This window comes from Anguilla anguilla, chromosome 5 (assembly GCF_013347855.1).
Source record: "Anguilla anguilla isolate fAngAng1 chromosome 5, fAngAng1.pri, whole genome shotgun sequence".
NCBI classification, from domain to species: Eukaryota; Metazoa; Chordata; class Actinopteri; order Anguilliformes; family Anguillidae; genus Anguilla; species Anguilla anguilla.
Genome location: NC_049205.1, coordinates 10,209,663 through 10,230,989, shown reverse-complemented (window position 1 = coordinate 10,230,989; position 21,327 = coordinate 10,209,663). Strand labels below are relative to the sequence as shown.

The 21,327-nt window shown below is 47.8% G+C and overlaps 1 protein-coding gene across 2 annotated transcripts; it reads right to left on the bottom strand.

The window, feature by feature from the left end:
• Positions 1-1,782: 1,782 nt before the first annotated feature.
• LOC118226815 (deoxycytidylate deaminase-like) lies at positions 1,783-19,561 on the bottom strand. 2 transcript variants are annotated; one of them, XM_035416733.1, is made up of 6 exons: positions 19,373-19,561; positions 17,346-17,469; positions 13,418-13,553; positions 6,494-6,610; positions 2,983-3,079; positions 1,783-2,188 (listed from the first exon to the last, which is right to left on the bottom strand). In XM_035416733.1, the coding sequence occupies exons 1-6, from the start codon at positions 19,411-19,413 to the stop codon at positions 2,092-2,094; spliced, it is 612 nt and encodes a 203-aa protein (XP_035272624.1). In that variant the 5' UTR covers positions 19,414-19,561; the 3' UTR covers positions 1,783-2,091. The 2 variants fall into 2 exon arrangements, with proteins under 2 accessions (XP_035272624.1, XP_035272626.1); XM_035416735.1 differs by having other exon boundaries at positions 17,346-17,463.
• Between the last annotated feature and the right edge of the window lie 1,766 nt (positions 19,562-21,327).

The window sequence follows — 21,327 nt, the reverse complement described above, 5'->3', positions numbered from 1 at the left end:
TTTCAAGACAAATGGTTGGCTTAATGGTACGTGAAAAACATGCTTTAGTGGCATAGTTCACTAGAACTAATGGACAGTAAAGGTATCTTCAACTATGGTGCCAAGCAGGTTTCAGGTATGCTGTAGTCCACACCCGATGTTGGCATTTTTTAAATTCTCGAGATCCGTGAGCTGTAATCCAAGCATGAAGAGCATGCCACAACTACGCTGGAAAAGCAGGTTTCAGGTATGACATTTGAGGACACTAGCAGATAGGTCGTACCAGGTCACCTGGATGGGGTCTGCCTCTGCTTCTCATTCTCTTGTTACGGGAGTACCGCAGGAATCTGTGCCGGGTCCTCTGCTGTTCTCCATATACACCAAATCTCTTGGTTTAGTTATTAATTCACACGGCTTCTCCTATCATTGTTATGCAGATTGACATGCAACTCTTCTTTTCTCTCTCCCCCCCCCCCCCCCCTCACAGGTTGATGATAAGATATCTTCCTGCCTGGCTGACATCTCTACCTGGATGGCCAGCCACCACCTGAAGCTCAACCTCAACAAAACTGAGCTGCTCTTCTTCCCATAAAAGACCTCCTTACTACGTGAGCTCTCAATCACGGTTGATGGCACCACAGTGACTGCCTCTCACTCTGCAAAGAGCCTGGAGGTGGTCCTGGATGACGAACTGGACCTCAAGGAGCACATCAAGGCAACATCACAGTCCTGCAGATTCCTTCTGTACAATATCACTGCTCGTCCAGGCTACGGTGACCTCCCGCCTTGATTACTGGAACTCTCTCCTTGCAAGCCTGCCAGCTTATGCCATACAGCCACTACAGATTTAAATGCCACTGCCCGACTCATCTACAACCTTCCCAAATTCTCCCTCGTCACTCCTCTGCTGCGATCACTCCATTGGCTACCGGTCCCTGCCAGGATCCGGTTCAAAGTCCTGACCCTCACCTACACCGCAGCCAACAGGACAGCCCCTATCCACTTGCAGGACATGATTCGTTCCTATACGCCTGCTCGACCACTCCGCTCTGCAGCAGCAGGGCACCTTGTACCCCCTCCCACCCAATTCTTGAGATCCGTGAGCTGTATTCCCAGCATGAAGAGCACACCTCATGCTGGAAAAGCAGGTTTCAGGTATGTCATTTGAAGACATTTCTGCATTTTGTTTTAGTGCGCCACACAACACAGACATACACATACATTTCCAGGAAAAGGTGTTGAGTAAACTTTCATTTCGTTTCAGTGTGGCTTTACTGAATTGTTCCTATAGTATCATTTCCCATAGTAGCTAGGCCTGTCATATTAAGTTATATTATGTTTCTAACCCTGTACCATGAACATTACATTAGCGCCTGTTATTGTATTGGCCAATTCCATTATACATGAACAATACAGGCTACAGTAAAATGTACTTGTTGATGCATTTCGCCATCTCCGTACATAGGCTCTGTATGTCTTCATCTGCAAAGTTCAGATCGTGTCGGCTGTGTAGCCTAAGTAGCTCATTTTGACTGTTAGATGATGCTGAAAAGTTTAGAAGATCGCTGCTTCAACAACACAAATTGCGAATGAGAATAAATGTGAATGAGGCCCAATCTGTTTTGCTGCTCTATGTGCAACAGAAAGGTTATTTCTTTTTTCCAACACTCTTTTGCACCTTGGACAGCCTTTTAGGAAATAAAGAAATACTGAAGAGGAAACTCTTTCAAACCAGGAACTGAAAAATGCTGAACAAGGACAAGAAAAGCTGCATCATACTGCTGTACTGATTAAGACAAAAGATTTGATTCAGTGTAATTTATTAGAAAAATCAAAAACTTGGTTAAATTATATTAGCATGCAAAGTTCCATCCACCAGTGCCTCATTAACTCATGAACTCTAACATTTTTTTGGGGATACCAATGAAATTGATTAAAGGTATAAAAGTCAGTAAAGTAAAATGTGCGTCAGGAGTTTGTTTGGCAAGGAAAGCACACACCTAAGCCATAACCATAACTGGACTGTGCTGAAACTTTGAAAATGAAAGCTGCAGAACAATGAATGAGTAATTCCTTCCATGTGAGAAGAGGGCAGGTAGAGCTCCAGCAGGATCAAGGTGCAACAGGGCCCGCCGTGTCCTTGTGAGTTTTAGACCCGTCGATGGAATTAAAATCGATGACGATCTTGTTTCTCTTTGGCTCAAACTGCCTGGAACACACACGGATAAGAGCATGTAAGAAAGCCATTTTTGTTAAACTTCACTTTTTTCCAGCAGCACTTCAATTCAGAAGAGCCAATCACAGGGAATGTAAGGAGGGGTGGAAGTCTGCTTTAAACTGAAAACTTCAACCGAGGGTTCAAATGTACCATTAATCACAACATCTTGACTGTCAGAATCTCATTAAAAAAGCACACAAAAAATAAAAATTGTGAATGAAAATACCATGTTAAAGATGTTGATGATGAGCTACACCACCGCAAGTAATGTGTGTGGAAGTGAAAGGACCATAATTCCTCCCTCAAGTCCTAAAAAATAATTAATTTTTACACCATCCACCATCTTAGTATAGTACGCCACTTATACTGACAGCCAGTATATTTTTTGCACTCCCAAATATTGGCATCAGCCTGTGAAAAATCAAGAGGTCAACCTGTACTCCACAGGTGCTTGGTTCCCAATGCCCCCCCCATCCATGCCATACCCATGCCACTTTCTCAGAGGCATGCCAGCTGCTCCCCGTGGCTGCCCAGGCTGGCAGACTAACCCTTACAGAGGGTACACCTCCCAGAAAGCCAGGCCTTCAGTGATTTAGACTCACACCTGAAAAGGGTTGAGAGTCACATGAAGCTGAACTCGCCTTCACCAGAAAAGCGTTTCCTTGAAGCAGGAGTCCCTGTTTGTTTGCGGTTGACAGTCAGGCATGTCTGGTCAGACAGATGTAAATGAAGTTGTCGTTTTTTGTTTTTTTTTGGCCCCTCTCAAGAGTGCTGTGGAGACTCACTTGTACAGGATCCCCGCCATGTCGAGTAGGCGTCTGGAGGCAGTAAATTCCTTTTTGTCGTGATACTTGTCTGACAGATAAATCACATCCTTTATACCTGCAGAGAGGGAGAAAGACAGAGAGAAAAATCAAGCGTCCGATGGGGCGGGGGGGCAGTGGACGGCGGCGGGGGCCTACGCGGACGCGCCGGTGGGGAGGAGGGCGGGGTCCATTTAACTGCAGCCGTGAACCCGTATCAAGGGCTTGAGACACACAGGAGACCCGCTGCAGCTGCAGTCCGCAGTCACCAACCCACAGCCTGGTGTCCAGTTCCTGTCTCACGTCTGATTTGCCATTGGCGTGCCTGAAGCGTGCCGCCTCCCACTCTATCCTGAAGGCAGATGCGGAGACCACTCCCACTAGCCACCATGCTCCTCCCACTCTATCCTGAAGGCAGATGCGGAGACCACTCCCACTAGCCACCATGCTCCTCCCACTCTATCCTGAAGGCAGATGTGGAGACCACTCCCACTAGCCACCATGCTCCTCCCACTCTATCCTGAAGGCAGATGTGGAGACCACTCCCACTAGCCACCATGCTCCTCCCACTCTATCCTGAAGGCAGATGCGGAGACCACTCCCACTAGCCACCATGCTCCTCCCACTCTATCCTGAAGGCAGATGTGGAGACCACTCCCACTAGCCACCATGCTCCTCCCACTCTATCCTGAAGGCAGATGTGGAGACCACTCCCACTAGCCACCATGCTCCTCCCACTCTATCCTGAAGGCAGATGCGGAGACCACTCCCACTAGCCACCATGCTCCTCCCACTCTATCCTGAAGGCAGATGCGGAGACCACTCCCACTAGCCACCATGCTCCTCCCACTCTATCCTGAAGGCAGATGTGGAGACCACTCCCACTAGCCACCATGCTCCTCCCACTCTATCCTGAAGGCAGATGTGGAGACCACTCCCACTAGCCACCATGCTCCTCCCACTCTATCCTGAAGGCAGATGTGGAGACCACTCCCACTAGCCACCATGCTCCTCCCACTCTATCCTGAAGGCAGATGTGGAGACCACTCCCACTAGCCACCATGCTCCTCCCACTCTATCCTGAAGGCAGATGTGGAGACCACTCCCACTAGCCACCATGCTCCTCCCACTCTATCCTGAAGGCAGATGTGGAGACCACTCCCACTTGCCACCATGCTCCTCCCACTCTATCCTGAAGGCAGGTGTGGAGGCCACTAGAGGAGGTAGACAATTCCTAGAGTAATGAGCACCAAGTGAGGTCAGAGAAATTAAATCTCCTCCACTAACCTAGTCCAACAATGTCAATGCCAATGTCAACAAAGTTCATTTTTGACCACAACACACAATTCCGACACTAGTTACAACGATGCCCGGAAGAGTTCAGGCACTTCAATTTGTGGGCTGCTCTCAGACAGGGCTTCTTTTGTTCAACCCTTGTCAAAGATCTTGTTGTCATGGAGATGGCGTCTAACAGCCGATTTTGAAACTTGATAACCTCTGAAACTGTGACCCTTGGGTTCTCTTCTTTGCCTCCCTCATAATCGTCCTCACTGTGCACGCGGGCAATGTGCACATGCTTGCTCTTCCTGGAAAACCTGAAACTGTTCCAGACCACTGAAAATTCTTGATTACTGCCCAGACTTCGCTTAGTGGCATTTTCAACTGTTTATGTCATGTTTTTTTTATTTTTTTATATCCGTCACCTGATATGTGTAGGTCTACAACCACTTGTCTCGAGTTGAAAGCTCTTTGGTTTTCCCCATGGTGATGGATGACAAAGGGATTTTTAATGTGTGTAAGACATTAATTTTTAAAAGTTCCGTCAGAAACCACTGTTTAGTTTTATTTTAAATACTCCTCAGGTGTGCCAAAAAATTTACCACTATATTTTTGAGAAAAACACCATTATTCAAAAGTAAGTTTTTTCACAAGAGTAATTTTTATTAGAGTGCATGCAAGTAGTTTCCCAAAATGTTTGAGCAGAAAATAATTATGGAGTTGACTGTAGAAAGCAATAGTACAGTCAAAACCTACAAAAATTGTTATTTGTAATTACATTGTTTCAGAATGTTGCCTGTGTATCATGGCCTAAATGCATAATGATTGTGAAGGCAATGGAAAATATATCATGCAATTAAAGTGAGATCCCAGCCACTTACCAAGATCCCTGTTGCGAACAAATAAAGTGATGGATTTGTACAAACAAACCGATATACATTCTTTGGTCCTCTTAGCCATGAAAAAATTAATAAAATAGAGTCTGAAGCTAAAGAATGCACAATTTAGGATAGTGTTATTTTGGCCTATGCCAAAAACTGGGGTCTATCAAAACATAAACAGGTAGGTGTTAAGTAACCTGTGATGAATCAGGCAGACCGGCCATGCTTAGACACCATCTAATCATTTAGTAGGTCCACGCTCTTACCCAGAGCAACTTACATTGTATCCAATTATACAGCTGGATATATACTGGAGCAATGCAGGTTAAGTACTTTGCTCAAGGGTACAATGGCAGTGTCCTACCGGGGAATCGAACCTGTGACCTTTAGGTTACAAGACCAACTCCTTAGCCAATATAAGCCTCTTTTTGAGCCAGGAAAAACCCTGATAGGCAGGGGTACTCAACCCAGAATAAAGGCTCAGAGAGCAGGGTATGTTTTACCGGTGTCAGCGGGTGAGATTTCACGCAGACGGACAGTGACTCTGCTCGTTTAACTGCAGTAGAGAAGACATGACAGAGAAGACCTTTTCAAGGATAGCCATAGCATATGCATCATGAGCTCACAGATCAAAGTGATAGAGTCTAAGGCCGGAATTACACTGAACGCGGAGCTTTTTGCGTAGTGGAATCGAAGCATGCAAGTCAAGTATGCTACATGTATTGCGAGCTTCAAGGACACTCTGTGCCTGGACCTTGACCACTGCTAGTTTAACAGCTGTAATCCACTAGCATGGACTTCGAAAGGAAGCCAGCTCCACACCAATAACCCACCTTCCTTTTCTGGTTAACAGTGAAGCACAACCGCACGAGTCGCTCTCTAAACCAGTGAACCAGCATTCGAGTCCGTGGGTGAGAAAGAGGAAATATCATTTCTGGGGCCGCCTCCTCTACTGTCAGGGCCTGCCCTTGCCCTCTTTTTTGGAGGGCAAGGTGTTTTTTTTTTAACCCCCAAGAGCCTGGCTTTGCCCTTCATTTCTCACTCACGGGGACAGTTTTGCACGTTCATCAACCTGCCGAGAAGAATCACCTGCAACAGAAAGGGCCAACAAATAACTGGCACACAAAATAGGTGAGGGTGAAAAAAAAAGCTTCGGAGCGGAGGGTTACACTTCACACACGGCACATGCACGGAGAGGACTTGCAGTGGCTTTATGGGGTGGCACGCGTGATGAGACCCTGGTGTATGTATCTCCATCTGAACTGCCAGAGAGAGAGAGAGAGAGAGAGGGAAAGAGAGAGAGAGAGGGAGAGGGGGGGGAGAGAGAGACCCACCTGCCTGGATGATGAGCTTGGCGCACTCGTTGCAGGGGAACAGGGCCACGTACATGGTGCAGCCCTTCACGTCCGCGGAGTTCTTGTTCATGATGGCGTTCAGCTCAGCGTGACACACTGGAAGAGGTTTTTTTTTCAAAAAAAAAAAAAACAGAAAAGTTAGTACGCAGCATCCGCATTCGTAACGCACACGTTCAAAAAAACGCACTCTGAAAAAGCGACACGCTCACAGACTTGCACACAGAGCCACGCACACCCACACAGACAGACAACGCTTCACGACCGAGCAGATGTATCCTCTTCTCGACAACACTGGCCAACAAAAGGGGAGCTAATCGTTCAGCTGAAGCGCTAATTATCTGAAATGAATGGCCCTATCGGCGTTGATAAGCTACTGTATTTTGACTGGAAGCCAACGACCACCACATCGCCATCAGCGTTGGCAGAGCTCAAAGTGTAGGCTACAGACACGCACGCACAAAAAAAAAACCCCGCACAGTGCTAAGAGAGAGCAGGAGGACAAGTACAACGCGTGCGTACACAAGGCGGCATCAATCATTCAGACTGACACAGGCGTGACAGGGAGGACTCTTCTCGAGTCTGGCTGACAACGTAAAAAAACTACACCGTCAAAACATTTAAACAAGACTATCAACTTGGTGGCAGCTAACTCTGAGAAACGGAGAACAACAGAACCCAGGGTAACAATTAAGCGAACAATGCCTTCCCCCCCCGCCCCTGCACCCCACCCAAAGTACACAAATGGAGGCAGAACAGACTGTGTTTTCTGAGGAGCACGATCCCGTTTCGTAAAACTCCAGCTGCAATAAAAATCCCGTAAGGCATCCAGGGTCACTCAGTGAGATATACAAGTGGCAAGAACACAGCGAAACAACGGCCACTCACGCGGTGATCGATCAGTGCGCCATCAGGCAAGCAAACGCTGCCCCTAAGATTTGTTTTCAGATTTCTTTTCTTTTTTTTTGTAACATCGCAATTTATTTCAACCTCAAGTTAGACATACATAACAAATCCTCATCAGTTCGGCAGCAAAGAACCTAAAAAGAAGGACATTTCTCTGCAAAGGTGCCCCAGCGCACTTGACAAGTAACACCGTGTCCCGTCGTTGCTCATCCCAAATAACGACGACCAAGACATGACCACCGACTACCACAGAAGGCCCCGAGGTGACACTCAATGGTATGCGCGTTCGCGATCGACTTGACACGGGACTGCAGGGGACGGTCAGACCTAGCGGCTCGGAGAGGGCGATGTACGCAAACAAATTATTTCCCGCCATCACACGAGCTGAGAGCAGTGTGAGAGTGAGTGAGAAGCCCCCCACACCCTAAAGCCTAAAGCAGCAGCCGAGGCCACACGGGGGGACCCAACACGCTGATCTTCACGTTCCCGGTGACGGCGAGGTTGCAGAACTCACGCATTTAATCCCGGCACCAGGCCGCTCCTTTGTGACATCACACCTCAACTGCTACACGTGCTACCGGAATACAGGAGGCTCCACTGGAGCCCTCCTTATGAGCAAAAATGGAGGAGCTCCTGTCACCGTGCTTCCACAGCACACTATCTGCTACAGGACCAAAACCTGTCCAAAACCCCGCCTTCAAAGACGCGTTCTTTCCTGAAGAGAAGCAGGTGGCGTAAGTACGGCCTGTGGGTCAGCAGAGCTGCAAAGGGCTCCATCAGCTCTACGCCACTGGCCTCTTTGCACATTTCTAAATTCAGGCTCGTAATCTCACAAGATGGGCACAAGGAAACACAGGATGGAGAAAACCAAATAAATCGAGGTAATTTCCGAGAAGGTCAGGCTCATGTTATAACACTAACCCAGTAACTCACCGACGGCTTCTAACAGCAGAAGAATTTAGCTCGTCTGAAAACGGCCTGCAACGACACAAAAACGCATTCCATCTGTGGAAACAACCACTCGCTTGAAAAAGGGGCGAATAAAAATGGACTGAAGTCGTTTTAAGCCATTCTAATTTATTCTTTAAAAAAGCACTCCTCCCAAGTAATAAGAGCTGGAGATGTGCCAGTTAATTTACTCCTGACAGCTGGCTGCGCGCAGTTTCTGTCTGCAAAGCTTCTTTTGCCGGCATAATGTTTAGAAGAGACATCTTTCAGCTACGGGTAGCCCTCCAAACTGCTTTCAATTACTTTTGAGATACCTATCTTTTTTTCTTTTTTAAATATTCAACCCCAAACAGCATAGCTCCTCAGAGAAGGAAAATAAAAACATACAAGGAGACTAGTATACCTTTCCCATTTTCAACCCCAGGCAATGAACCCCCCCCCCCCCCCAATAAATAGGCAGTGCAGTGCATGGTGTCTGTATGGAGCAGTTGTCTACATACATCTGCCTTATGTTTGGATGGAGTGTATCAGAGCCCTTGGTGTTCGAGTGGAGCACAGGGTCTATATTAGAGCTCTGGGTGCCTGGGAGGAGCAGAGGTCAGTATGAGATGTTTTGGTGCCTGGGAGGAGCAGTGGTCAGTATGAGAGGTTTTGGTGCCTGGGAGGAGCAGAGGTCAGTATGAGAGGTTTTGGTGCCTGGGAGGAGCAGAGGTCAGTATGAGATGTTTTGGTGCCTGGGAGGAGCAGTGGTCAGTATGAGAGGTTTTGGTGCCTGGGAGGAGCAGTGGTCAGTATGAGAGGTTTTGGTGCCTGGGAGGAGCAGTGGTCAGTATGAGAGGTTTTGGTGCCTGGGAGGAGCAGTGGTCAGTATGAGAGGTTTTGGTGCCTGGGAGGAGCAGTGGTCAGTATGAGAGGTTTTGGTGCCTGGGAGAAGCAGTGGTCAGTATGAGAGGTTTTGGTACCTGGGAGGAGCAGTGGTCAGTATGAGAGGTTTTGGTGCCTGGGAGGAGCAGTGGTCAGTATGAGAGGTTTTGGTGCCTGGGAGGAGCAGTGGTCAGTATGAGAGGTTTTGGTGCCTGGGAGGAGCAGTGGTCAGTATGAGAGGTTTTGGTGCCTGGGAGGAGCAGTGGTCAGTATGAGAGGTTTTGGTGCCTGGGAGGAGCAGTGGTCAGTATGAGAGGTTTTGGTGCCTGGGAGGAGCAGTGGTCAGTATGAGATGTTTTGGTGCCTGGGAGGAGCAGAGGTCAGTATGAGATGTTTTGGTGCCTGGGAGGAGCAGAGGTCAGTATGAGAGGTTTTGGTGCCTGGGAGGAGCAGTGGTCAGTATGAGATGTTTTGGTGCCTGGGAGGAGCAGTGGTCAGTATGAGAGGTTTTGGTGCCTGGGAGGAGCAGTGGTCAGTATGAGAGGTTTTGGTGCCTGGGAGGAGCAGTGGTCAGTATAAGAGGTTTTGGTGCCTGGGAGGAGCAGTGGTCAGTATGAGATGTTTTGGTGCCTGGGAGGAGCAGAGGTCAGTATGAGATGTTTTGGTGCCTGGGAGGAGCAGTGGTCAGTATGAGATGTTTTGGTGCCTGGGAGGAGCAGTGGTCAGTATGAGATGTTTTGGTGCCTGGGAGGAGCAGTGGTCAGTATGAGAGGTTTTGGTGCCTGGGGGCAGCAGTGGTCAGTATGAGAGGTTTTGGTGCCTGGGAGGAGCAGTGGTCAGTATGAGAGGTTTTGGTGCCTGGGAGGAGCAGTGGTCAGTATGAGAGGTTTTGGTGCCTGGGAGGAGCAGTGGTCAGTATGAGAGGTTTTGGTGCCTGGGAGGGGCAGTGGTCAGTATGAGAGGTTTTGGTGCCTGGGAGGAGCAGTGGTCAGTATGCGAGGTCTTGTTGCCCGGGTGGAGCAGTGGTCAGTATGAGAGGTTTTGGTGCCTGGGAGGAGCAGTGGTCAGTATGAGAGGTTTTGGTGCCTGGGAGGAGCAGTGGTCAGTATGAGATGTTTTGGTGCCTGGGAGGAGCAGTGGTCAGTATGAGAGGTTTTGGTGCCTGGGAGGAGCAGTGGTCAGTATGAGAGGTTTTGGTGCCTGGGAGGAGCAGTGGTCAGTATGAGAGGTTTTGGTGCCTGGGAGGAGCAGTGGTCAGTATGAGATGTTTTGGTGCCTGGGAGGAGCAGTGGTAATGCGCTGGTACTGCATATGCTGCTCCGTGCCTGGCTTAGCCAGGTGTGTTCCACTAACAGGCCCAGACAGATGGGCTGTGAGCTGCCCTCTGCTCCCCCTCTTGTTGCCCCCTCTCCTTCCTGCTGCCCCGCAGCAGGGCCCCGCTAATTAGAGCAGTCAGGGGCGAGGCTGGGGCAAGAGGACAAGCGCCACCTGGCCCCTTTTCGAGTTCCTTGCCCCCACCCCCGACCGAGCAACATAGTCATGGTAACAGACCGTTCTACGGTCACAAAACGCCTTCTAAAAAGCAGGCCCGAAAGAGGAGAAGAAAGCAGGTCAGGTTTTCACGCCCGGCCTCTGCCGTTGCCCCGGCCGACGCGTTTCGGATGTTTTCTTACCCCCCTCTCCCCCCGCCCCCCTCCCCCCTTTCCCATTTAATTCAACGCGGCTCATAAAAAAACATTTTGACTTATACAGCGCCAGCGGATCCTGGCGCTCCGGCACGCGGGCATGGCAGGGAGGCTGGCGCGGCGCCAGCACCGGGGGCAAGGCTGCTGACTCCGACAAATTGCGTATCATTAACTCTCCCGGACGCGGATGGAGCAATTACATTTACATTTCTTTGGTGTTTAGATGTGTTACGGCAAAAACAAATGATCATGCAGCAGCCATTAGGAGAACACGGGGCAAGGTGGTTCAATTATTCCCCGAATGCAAATATGAGAATATCGGCTCCAGCAGTGGCAAATCAATTCTCGCTTTTCTCTCCTCCTTCAAAGGAAAGTCTTCTTTTTTTTTCCCTGCCATTTTTTCCGTTTTTTTGAACTGTACACAAAGAATATTTAATCTACTGTACGACTTTTAAATACATCTATTTCATTATTAAACTGTTACAGGAGGGAAGAAAGATTAAAACAGACTAAGTATGAAGTTTTTAATAATGATTTTTGCAATAATGAAGCGGGAGAAGATTTAGTTTTTTTTTTTTTTTTTTTTCTTCTCTTGAATGAAGAACCACTTACAAGAGTAACAGGCTGGGTAGAAGTACCCATTTGGAGGACTGTTTCCATAGAAACCTGTAAATGATTGATAGTCTGGATGGGGGCACAAAGGGGAGGATGACTGCTGCCAGACAAGTCACCCCCCCTCCCTGCCCCCCCCCCCCCCCCACCTTCACTGGCTCCAGTGCGCAGGGGTAAACAGATCAGGCCAGACCCAGCCGAACAAATCCTCTTACAGTGCTCCCGCTCACATTCGACCAGAGGGGCTCAACTACACAATCCATCGCCCCTAGCATCTTCAGACTCTTCCTGAACACAGCAAAAAATCTGCCCGCAACCCGCCCCCCCACCCCTCCACCTCCCAGCACAGCACCACCGCACCCCCGCCGACTACAGGTGTGTTCCAATCACCCTCTGGACTTACTACGCAAGGCAGCAATATCACCTACAGAAAACCATCTGGTTGGAAATAGTGTGTGTGTGTGTGTGTGTGTGTGTGTGTGTGGGTGCACGCGTGTGGACGGTTGATGACCCTCAGGAAGACATCAGTCTGAATGACACTTTCTACATTGAAGACCACAACCTAAAAATCGACTAGTATTATGAGTTATTCTCAAAAAAGTATTTCTTAGAAGACAGACACAGTGCATCATTGTGGATATATACAAATACAGTCTTTTTTAAAGTCATTACCAAATAAAATGAACATTTAAATAAATATCCACAGAGTGAGGGGGAAGTTAACCTGGTGTATTGTCTCCAACTATTGCAATTCCCCGAGATGTGATTTAAGCAAGCAAGCGAGGATCTGAGCCAATGAAAAGGTTCATGCGCCTAATAAAAAAAATAAAAAAAGTGTTAAAACGTGGACGGCACATCTGAGGCGCCGACCGATTGGCTGTCAGGGGAGCAGCCGCGGGGCAGCCTTTTATAGCGCGCGGCGCAGGCGGCCACGGCGAGGGACCGCTGAGCGCCGAGCGAGGCCGGCAGCTTTAGGAAGCAGCGCCCCCTGCAGGTTATTACGGGAGGGACAAAAAAACAGGCAAAAGAAGACAAAAGGGCTGATCGCTGTCTGACTGAGCGCGCTTTCAGAAAGAGACACGGACAGCGAAACATTCCCGTTTCTCCCTTTTTATAGGTCACCTTCAATCCTTCTTTTCTCCTCCTCTTCCTCAAGAAATTCTATTCTCTCCCACTATTACAGTTCCGATTAACTGAGGCTCATTTTTTTTTAAAATTATTATTAAGCAAACCAGCCTGCGCTTTTTTTTTCCTCGTCGCCAACAACACAACAGCGGCAATCTCCAGCTCTTTCCGCCGTCCACTTAGGCGTACACTCCGCCACTTCCAAACGGCAAAAACGCCAAATCAATCCGCAGCGAGTGCCAAGGAAGGCAATCACAGAGCACTCGTTTTGTCTTTCTGAATCAGAGAGAGCTTTCTGTGTAATCAATGGGGGGGGGGGGAGGGGGGGGCCGAGACCGAGCCACACAATCCCGGAGGGTACAACCCACCACACCAGCCGCTTAAGTGCCCACATCCCAACACCGGTGGACACGGCACGAGAGTGCATTAGGACCTGTTAGGAACCGAAAAACACGGCCCCTCATTTTCGGGGAAGAAGGGGCTTCTGTGTGAGGTTTCCACGGCTTCAGAACTCACCGGCACCGGTTAGGAGAACTGCGTAGATTCAAGGATTTGGGGGTGGGTATTCTGCGACTGCACATTGAGGGGTTGATACACAACTCGTTAGCTTAGTGGGTTGTGAATTATGTGTATGGGCTTATGCAATTTTCGCTAATCTCAGAGTCCGTGTTGGTGAGCTCTGGAACAGGGGTATATTTCCCAGAACTCTTTAGGCCCTATATTTTGAGGGGGGGAGGAGGGGAGGTGCGTGAGAAGGCAGACTCACCGTAGGGGTACTTGGTGTCCAGCCAGTCGGACGATGACCGCGCCCACGGCAGCAAGTCATCGTTGCAGTCATTGGGCATCCCGTTGTAGCCTATCCCCACGATCTTGTTTTCCTGGTTCACGATGCAGGCTCCCACCTTAAATTAAAAGAAGCATTTCACTCTCAGGAGAGAACACAGGGGTACAGAGAGGCAGACCCCCTTCTCGAAAATTAAAAAAAACCAAGCAGACAGACAGGTAAGGCAGTTTTAAACGATTGCCACATCTGTAATCAGTGAGTAATCCAAAAAGGAGGAGTCTACAGGAAAAAAAGGGGATACGAGACTTTAAACGTTCAGCAAGAAGAATCACATCAGCCAGGGTGAGTAACGGTACTGCATTTCACACAGAATCTCAGACTGTTAGAAACAGGGCAGAATCAGGAGTCCAGAACACACGGGACTTCAGAAAGTGGCACCGTGACGCACTGCGTGATTTTACTACACAGTGACTGCACAGTGTCCCAGAAACATGACGGCTTCCAGCCGGAGTCACAGCATCAGGGACACCAACATACTGTATTTGCCAATACTTTTTTTTTTTTTTTTTCAAACAAAAACGGAACAAACGGTGCATGAGCACATGGGGGGTGGGGGGTCACGGTACCATGGCAACAGGAACAGCCACCAGAAGGCTGTAGATATGAATTCCAGTACCACTGTCAAACCCTTTGCAAGTGATTCCCGACAGTCACTGTGGATGACAATGCAATGCAAGGATGGGCCACCAATGACGAACTTTATATGGCTGCAAGGATAACTGGAATATACTTACTTTATATATAAAAAATCCTCACAGTCATATAAAGTACAACTGCACAATCGGGCTCTCGTGAGTTCTCTGTCACATGACCCACGACACGCGTGTAAATCACACTTCAAAGCGCCCATGAGGAGTCAAAGAACACGGAAGGCGGAGGCGGAGCCAGTCATGGTCAGGCCGAGCTCTAAGACGCCTCAGCGCGATGCTTCCACTCAACCTGCTCCGGCATCAGAAGACATCAGAGACTAACGGAGGCTTTAATGTCTGCGCCCAGACGGGGGGGGGGGGTGCACGTAACACACATCTTAAAGCACAGTTTTGGACTCCCTTCAGCACCAACGCAATCAGCGCGAGCGCAGATACGGAAAGGTTGGGGGGGCCTACCACGAGAAATAATCCATCTCGCCCCCCCCACCCCCCCCCTTTGCCCCTGGAAGGTGATGAAGCAGGGACTCGGAGATTTGGGTCTGCAATGGGACGGCGACCCGGAGCCTCGGCCCTGGCGCTGTGTGAACAAGGCGTCGGCTTCCCGCTTTCACACAGAAATATTCGCTTCATCGTCGGGCTGGCTGGATCGCTCGGACTTGAAAACTTCTGCCCCCCCGCCCCCCCCCCCCAGCCCTAGATTTACTGACACCCCACACAACAATTCTGGCACCGCTTGAATAAAATAACAATAAAACCTGTCAGCGTCAGCGGAGAAAGTCTACCCTTCTTACAAAGGGCCCCCCCCCAATAACTCCCCCTATCCGGCGCACCGAGGCTGGGTGCCTGGAGAAGAGCATGCTGGGAAGGGGGGTCGGATAAGAAGTGTGCTAGACGCCCCGCTGTGCCCCTCTGGCTCAGCCCTACCCCCTCTCCTGGATTTGGGCTTATCAAAGAGGAGCAGCTCCAGCTCTCATAAGCCCCATTCACTTTCCAGACACGCGCACACAAACACAAACAAACACACACACACACACACAGGCCAACATAAACCCACACACACACACACACACACACACGCGCTAACATAAGCCCATACACATACAAGCCAACATAAACCCATACACACACACACACACACACACACACACACACACAGGCCAACATAAACCCACACACACACACACACACACTAACATAAGCCCATACACATACAAGCCAACATAAACCCATACACACACACACACACACACACACGCTAACATAAGCCCATACACATACAAGCCAACATAAACCCATACACATACACACACACACACACACACAAACACACACACACGCTAACATAAGCCCATACACATACAAGCCAACATAAACCCATACACATATACACACACACACACAGGCCAACATAAACCCACACACACACACACACACTAACATAAGCCCATACACATACAAGCCAACATAAACCCATACACATATACACACACACACACAGGCCAACATAAACCCATACACATACACACACAGGCTAACATAAGACCACACACATACACGCTAAGATAAACCCACACAAATACACATACACACCAACATAAACACATACACATACATGCTAACATAAACGTACACACATGCTAATATAAATCCAAACACATACACATGCTAATATAAATCCATACACATACACGCGCTAACATAAACCCATATGCATGCTAACTTAACAGGCTCCAACTGACATATACACATGCATTCCTACAGACAGAGACCACGACGCACACCCTCAAGCACACATACACATCTATCTCCACACTCATACCCCCAAACATACACATGACTGCACATACACACTCCAACATATATAAACAGAGACCCATACACCATACACACACACACACACAACACACACGCACACGCGTGGCCAACGTCACTCTCCCTGTCTTGAGTTCCTGCTGGCATCAGTGTTCCGGCAGGTGGAGCTGAGAATACAGATCACCTGGTGTCACGCGCCTGGGTGTACCTGCATTCCTGAGGTGAAGCAGCCCGTCTCCACCCGTACGAGAGCACCACGGCCAGCCTCTAAGGCTCGGCCTCCAGCCCCCATGTCCCTGCTCTCCTTTGGTTCCTTGTTACAGGCTTTATTCCTCATTTATAAACATTTGTTAAGCTTTGGTCAGAGCAGGCCGCTTGTGGAAGGCTTGCCTCTTTGTTTCGTAAGTTAAAAACATCAACTCCCCAGAAAAAAAAGATAAAAAATTTTTAAAAGAATCGTCACCCTGTTTTCGTCATCATTTTAACCGCTTGTGGTCTGACATCACGTGATACATTCAGATGCACCAAACCGTAGAAAACATCACACTCAAGACCTTTATTTTCTCACGAACTGGAGAATCCCATTTTGACTGAACTGAACGTGCACTCTAATTAAAAACCAAAAAACGCCTAAACTAAGGCTTGCGGTAATATTACTAGTTTCAATTTTCACCATTTTTAAGGCGAATTTTAGCCCTGACTATTTTTCTCCCCTCTTAGAACGGCTGAATCAGGCTCACCTCAGCAGCGTTCATCAGCGAAGGCGTGAGAGCGCACGCACGCATCGCGCGCTCTCCTCTTAAACTCTACACGCCGAGGAGAAAAGCGGCCCGCGAGTGTGCCGCAAAGAGTTACGCCCTGCGTGCAGTCTGGGAAACCCTGAGCGCCATGCGGACGAGGCGCAGGTGAGAACGGCGGATGATGACACTGAAAAGCGCAGCGAGGCTCGGGCTTCCAAGAGGAACTAAAAACCAAACGCGTCAAGAACGATTCGCAAAGCAGGGGTGTGTAAATGCTCTAGATCCGATAGTTACATTGGATATAAAAAGCTACTGGGGGCTTGTAATATTCCCACAATTCCTGCTACGCTCCTCCCTAATCCATAGAAGCAGCCTCTTCTGATTATTGCACCATGTACCCACCCACCCACCCACACACACACTCACACACTCTCTCTCACACACACACACAAGCTCACCGCCCCCCAAATTTATTCAACAGGGCTCCTGACATGCTCATGTCAGCCCAAGTTAATATTTAATGGCAGGGCGCAGCAGGCAGTAATGTAGGCGCAGGCTATGCACGGGGTGGGGGGGTGTAGCGGGGTGTAGGGGGGTGCAGGGGGGGTGTAGTCTGCATTGATCAGCGGGGGCGATTCTTTAGAGTACCTGTGAGTTTGGATCCTTGCTCCTCTGCGCTGAGAGGAAGGCAACCGCCATGAAATATTCAGGCCACTCCAGGTAGTCCGGCCTCTTCTTGCAAGGAGCCTCCGCCTCCGCCCCAGCCCCAGCCCTGCCAGAAAGGACGGGGGGGGGGGGGGGGGAGACAAGAAAGAAACCGTGAGTGAGGGTGCGGCGCGATTTTTCGGGCAGGGCCCCCATGGCAGGGCCGTTTAGCTTCGGGCGAAGGGTCCACCTCCCAAACCGCTGCCGCCGCCGCGCCCCCCGAGAAACTGAGCTGAGCGCCAGACACTCCGCACACACCCCCGTACATCCCCGGCAGCAAAGCCCTGCTGCCAGTCAGAAGACTACCAGACAAAACCTGAGACGGGACACTTGAAAACAGTGTAGACGCTCCTGTGAAGTCATCAGCAAGTCCCTGAAAAGAATGACCCATTACGGAGTACAATAAAGGAGAACGTGTGGCCTGGTCTGTAGGGCCATCAACGGCCAGCCTCTATACGAACCCCCCCCCCCCCCCCCCTCACCATGTGGTCTGGGGATTATTACCCACCATGCCATTTTATGCACTGTAAGCGCATCTCTATCTGTTACCCTTTCCACTTTCCTAATCTGGAAAAAGAGAAGAAAAAAAATTCATAGGGAGGGTGGGTTGTCCGCCAACCCAACAAAAAATAAACACATTTCACATTCACCGTTCAGTCAGAGTGAAACTCTTATGAAATCCATTTAATTATTTTATTGTATTAAATCACTTCATTATTTCCGGGGACACACAATGTGCTGCGATGCACAATGGCACATGTCCTTAATTTAAATTTGAGCATATCAAATTGAGGAATAAAAAAAATGTAAACACAAAGGAGGATTCACATACGGACACTAGCTAAATTAAAACTTGGCCCATTTCTTTCATAGTTTAGGCTTTTTGGGCAGTGTCATCATTAGCACTGGAATGAGCACTTCCAGTGGGGGGGGGGGGGAGTTAAAATGGGCGGCCTGCGACTTGTCCTCCAATGCAGGGTCAGTTCGCTTTCAATTTATTAAAAAATAAGCGCCAGTCATAATGAGTCAGAACAGGGGAGCGCAGACTTGAACAACTCTGTCCTTTGCAGCTCTGTCTTACTCTGAAAAATATAAAACCATAAATCCTTTCATTCTCAGATTCAGAAGTAAAAAGCAGCAGTTACAAACTCTTTGACCTTCTGATGTGCTTTTATTGATGTGGAACGGGGAGCACAATTATGAAAAAGCGAAGAAAAAAAACAGCATTGGATCCAGCTAAAGGTGGGAGTTTTTAAATAACTGAATCGCGTTTGGCAGCGAAAATCCTGGAAACAAAGAAACAAACTTTAAGGGAAGCGTTTAAAATTGCTCTCATTGTGTCAAGTGGTTCCACTCCGCATGGCCCAAAGTTGCAGAGGCTTAAAAGTTACTTCGGATGTCTAAGGCTGTGCCACTCCAAATTTGATGGTTCAAACTGAACATCTGGCAATATGGCAGAGTTTTGGGAACGGTTTGCAGCCATGTGACAGTGGTTACTCTGATGTTAAAACCCTGTGTGTACTAGTTTCCTGATATGAACAGCAAAAATCCCAATGTTGCAAATACTAAGCAACTGTTTTCTTTATAGCGCATACTGATACAGCCAGTGGTGACAACATGCAGCCATACACACAGCAACGTTATTTACCTTGCAGTGTCCTTCTACAGAACTCAGTAAGACTACTTGCAAACTCCGTACTAAGCGTGTTATAGCAAATCTGTCAATCCAGAATATTGTTGCCTTGTTCGTCAAGACGCACCCTCGGTAAATTCTGCAACATTAGCATTACTAATCTGCTAGCGAATGCATTATATTTCACCATAGCACTAGATGACGAGCTAACAAACCAGTATTTAGTTTGTAATGTATACTGTTACTGAACAGCTCGCATTAACTATCAAGACTCAGCAACGTTGTATGGTTCTTCTACGAACCAACTGAAGTGCATGCCTTTAAACTTGAAAGTTACCCGTTTTGCAGTGATGTCCCTTTACTCGCTTCTGGGTTCATCTTGTAGTTTTTGTTTTAGTGTTATTGAGCAATGCTATATAATTAACTATTTTAACCACGTGCTCACAGATGAAAGAATTGTGCTATCATCTCGCTAACACCACACACCCTCCTTTTTCCCGCGCCTACTAGCACCGCCCAGAGAATGTGTACACGGAAGTTCTGTTTCCTTATGCAACCCAGAAAAGGGACACAGCAGCAATAGTCAATATTATCGCTGCTACTGCAGTTCCACCGTGTAAAGCACGTGCAATGTTAAAATGAAGATACAATCAATGTTTGTGTGATTTTGTATTTAGGGAAGGTATATTTAAACGGCCGTACATATACTTGGCTAAGTTACGAATTTGCAATGTAGCGTAGCCTATGTGTTTGTAAATTAGAGCTCATTGTTTTTAAATAAATTGTTGCAATTTCTCATATGTTGGTCAATATATTTTGGATGCGTTCAAATGAGGTGACAAACAAATAATTTGTGGCTGATGGGGCAAAGAATCGATGAAAACAACATACAGTATAATACCCTCCGTAGCCACTACGCGGCAGTGACGCAGTTTGCATAACTTTGAACGCATCTGTCCAGTAGAGTTGAGTTGTAGGCTATGCTTTTTCATTATTATTTAGTTAATATAAATTAAGAATATTTATGATTAGCAGTTGAAAGGATTAAATAAATGGTTATAATCGCTACAGCAGCAAAATATATTTTGGATTCTACATAAACTGAATCAAAATGAATGCACAAGATAGCATAGCATAGCCTACTGGATATATTTTGATATATTGTCATTGGGTGAGACAAACTTAAAATACAACTTTAAACATTATTTCTTGAAATCTGTCTTTTGGTGGTGAATTTCCATTACAGGTAGGCTACTGACAATGAAGAGGATTTTCCAGCAGCTTTGCTGTTTTGTAGTTCAGCTACCACTGCGTTTTAGGTGTTGTTTTCATAGGGATAAATAAAGACAATCCCGTTTCTAATTTATCCCTTTATTCGGCTGGCATGTTGTTTTTTTCACACATCTTCTTGCTACATCTGGTGAACCAGGCTACGATATCTGCAGAATCAGCGTTGTTTGATTCTTGATAACAAGCGCCTTGTTAACGACGTGTTTGATACATTTGCAAGTCTCAAACATTCCTTAATCTCCTAACACGTTTATTTTTGCCAGCCAGTTGCAGGGCTGCAACCGCGCGCGCTGTGGATTCACAGCTTCTGTCATGCACCGGAGAGCACGTCGCCCGCGCAACAATGAGGTAACTTTTTTCCACCTGTCCCGGATGCATATTTAGGATGCACGTTTTCTTTTTTGATGTGTGCTCATAAGTTATGTTACTGTTCTTGTGAATTGTCTTTTGCTAAGACAGGTTCATTCACAGGTGTACTTCCATTAATTTTGAAAAGCCTTGTTGCAATTTAGCAGGTTCTGCCATCAGACTACTGCAGCTGGTCCACAAAGGTCTTCAAGCAATCAAAATCCACACATGCCACACCACTTTTGAGCGCACTTCACTGACTTCCAATGGCTGCCTGCATTCAAGTCAAATCTCTCACCCTGGCATGTCAAGCTGCAAATCTTCAAACTGTGACCACAGCATACACTCCAGCTAGACCTCTCCAGTCAGCATCCTCCTATCAGCTGGCTGTTCCATCCCTTTGAGCCTCCAGAAGCTGTGGAGCAGTGGAACGGCTTTACCCAATCAGGAAGGCAGATTCACCTGTTGTTTTCCACACATATCTCAAAACTCACCTTTTCAAACCACACCTCAATGTTTCTTCTCAACTTAATGTTTTCTTCTTCTTTAAAACCAACCCTTCTGTCCCTTTAATTCACAGGTGAGACAAGCACCTTGATGGTGGCGCTAAAAAAAGATTATTACCTGTATCAATCCTCTAGTTCTTATGGTGCT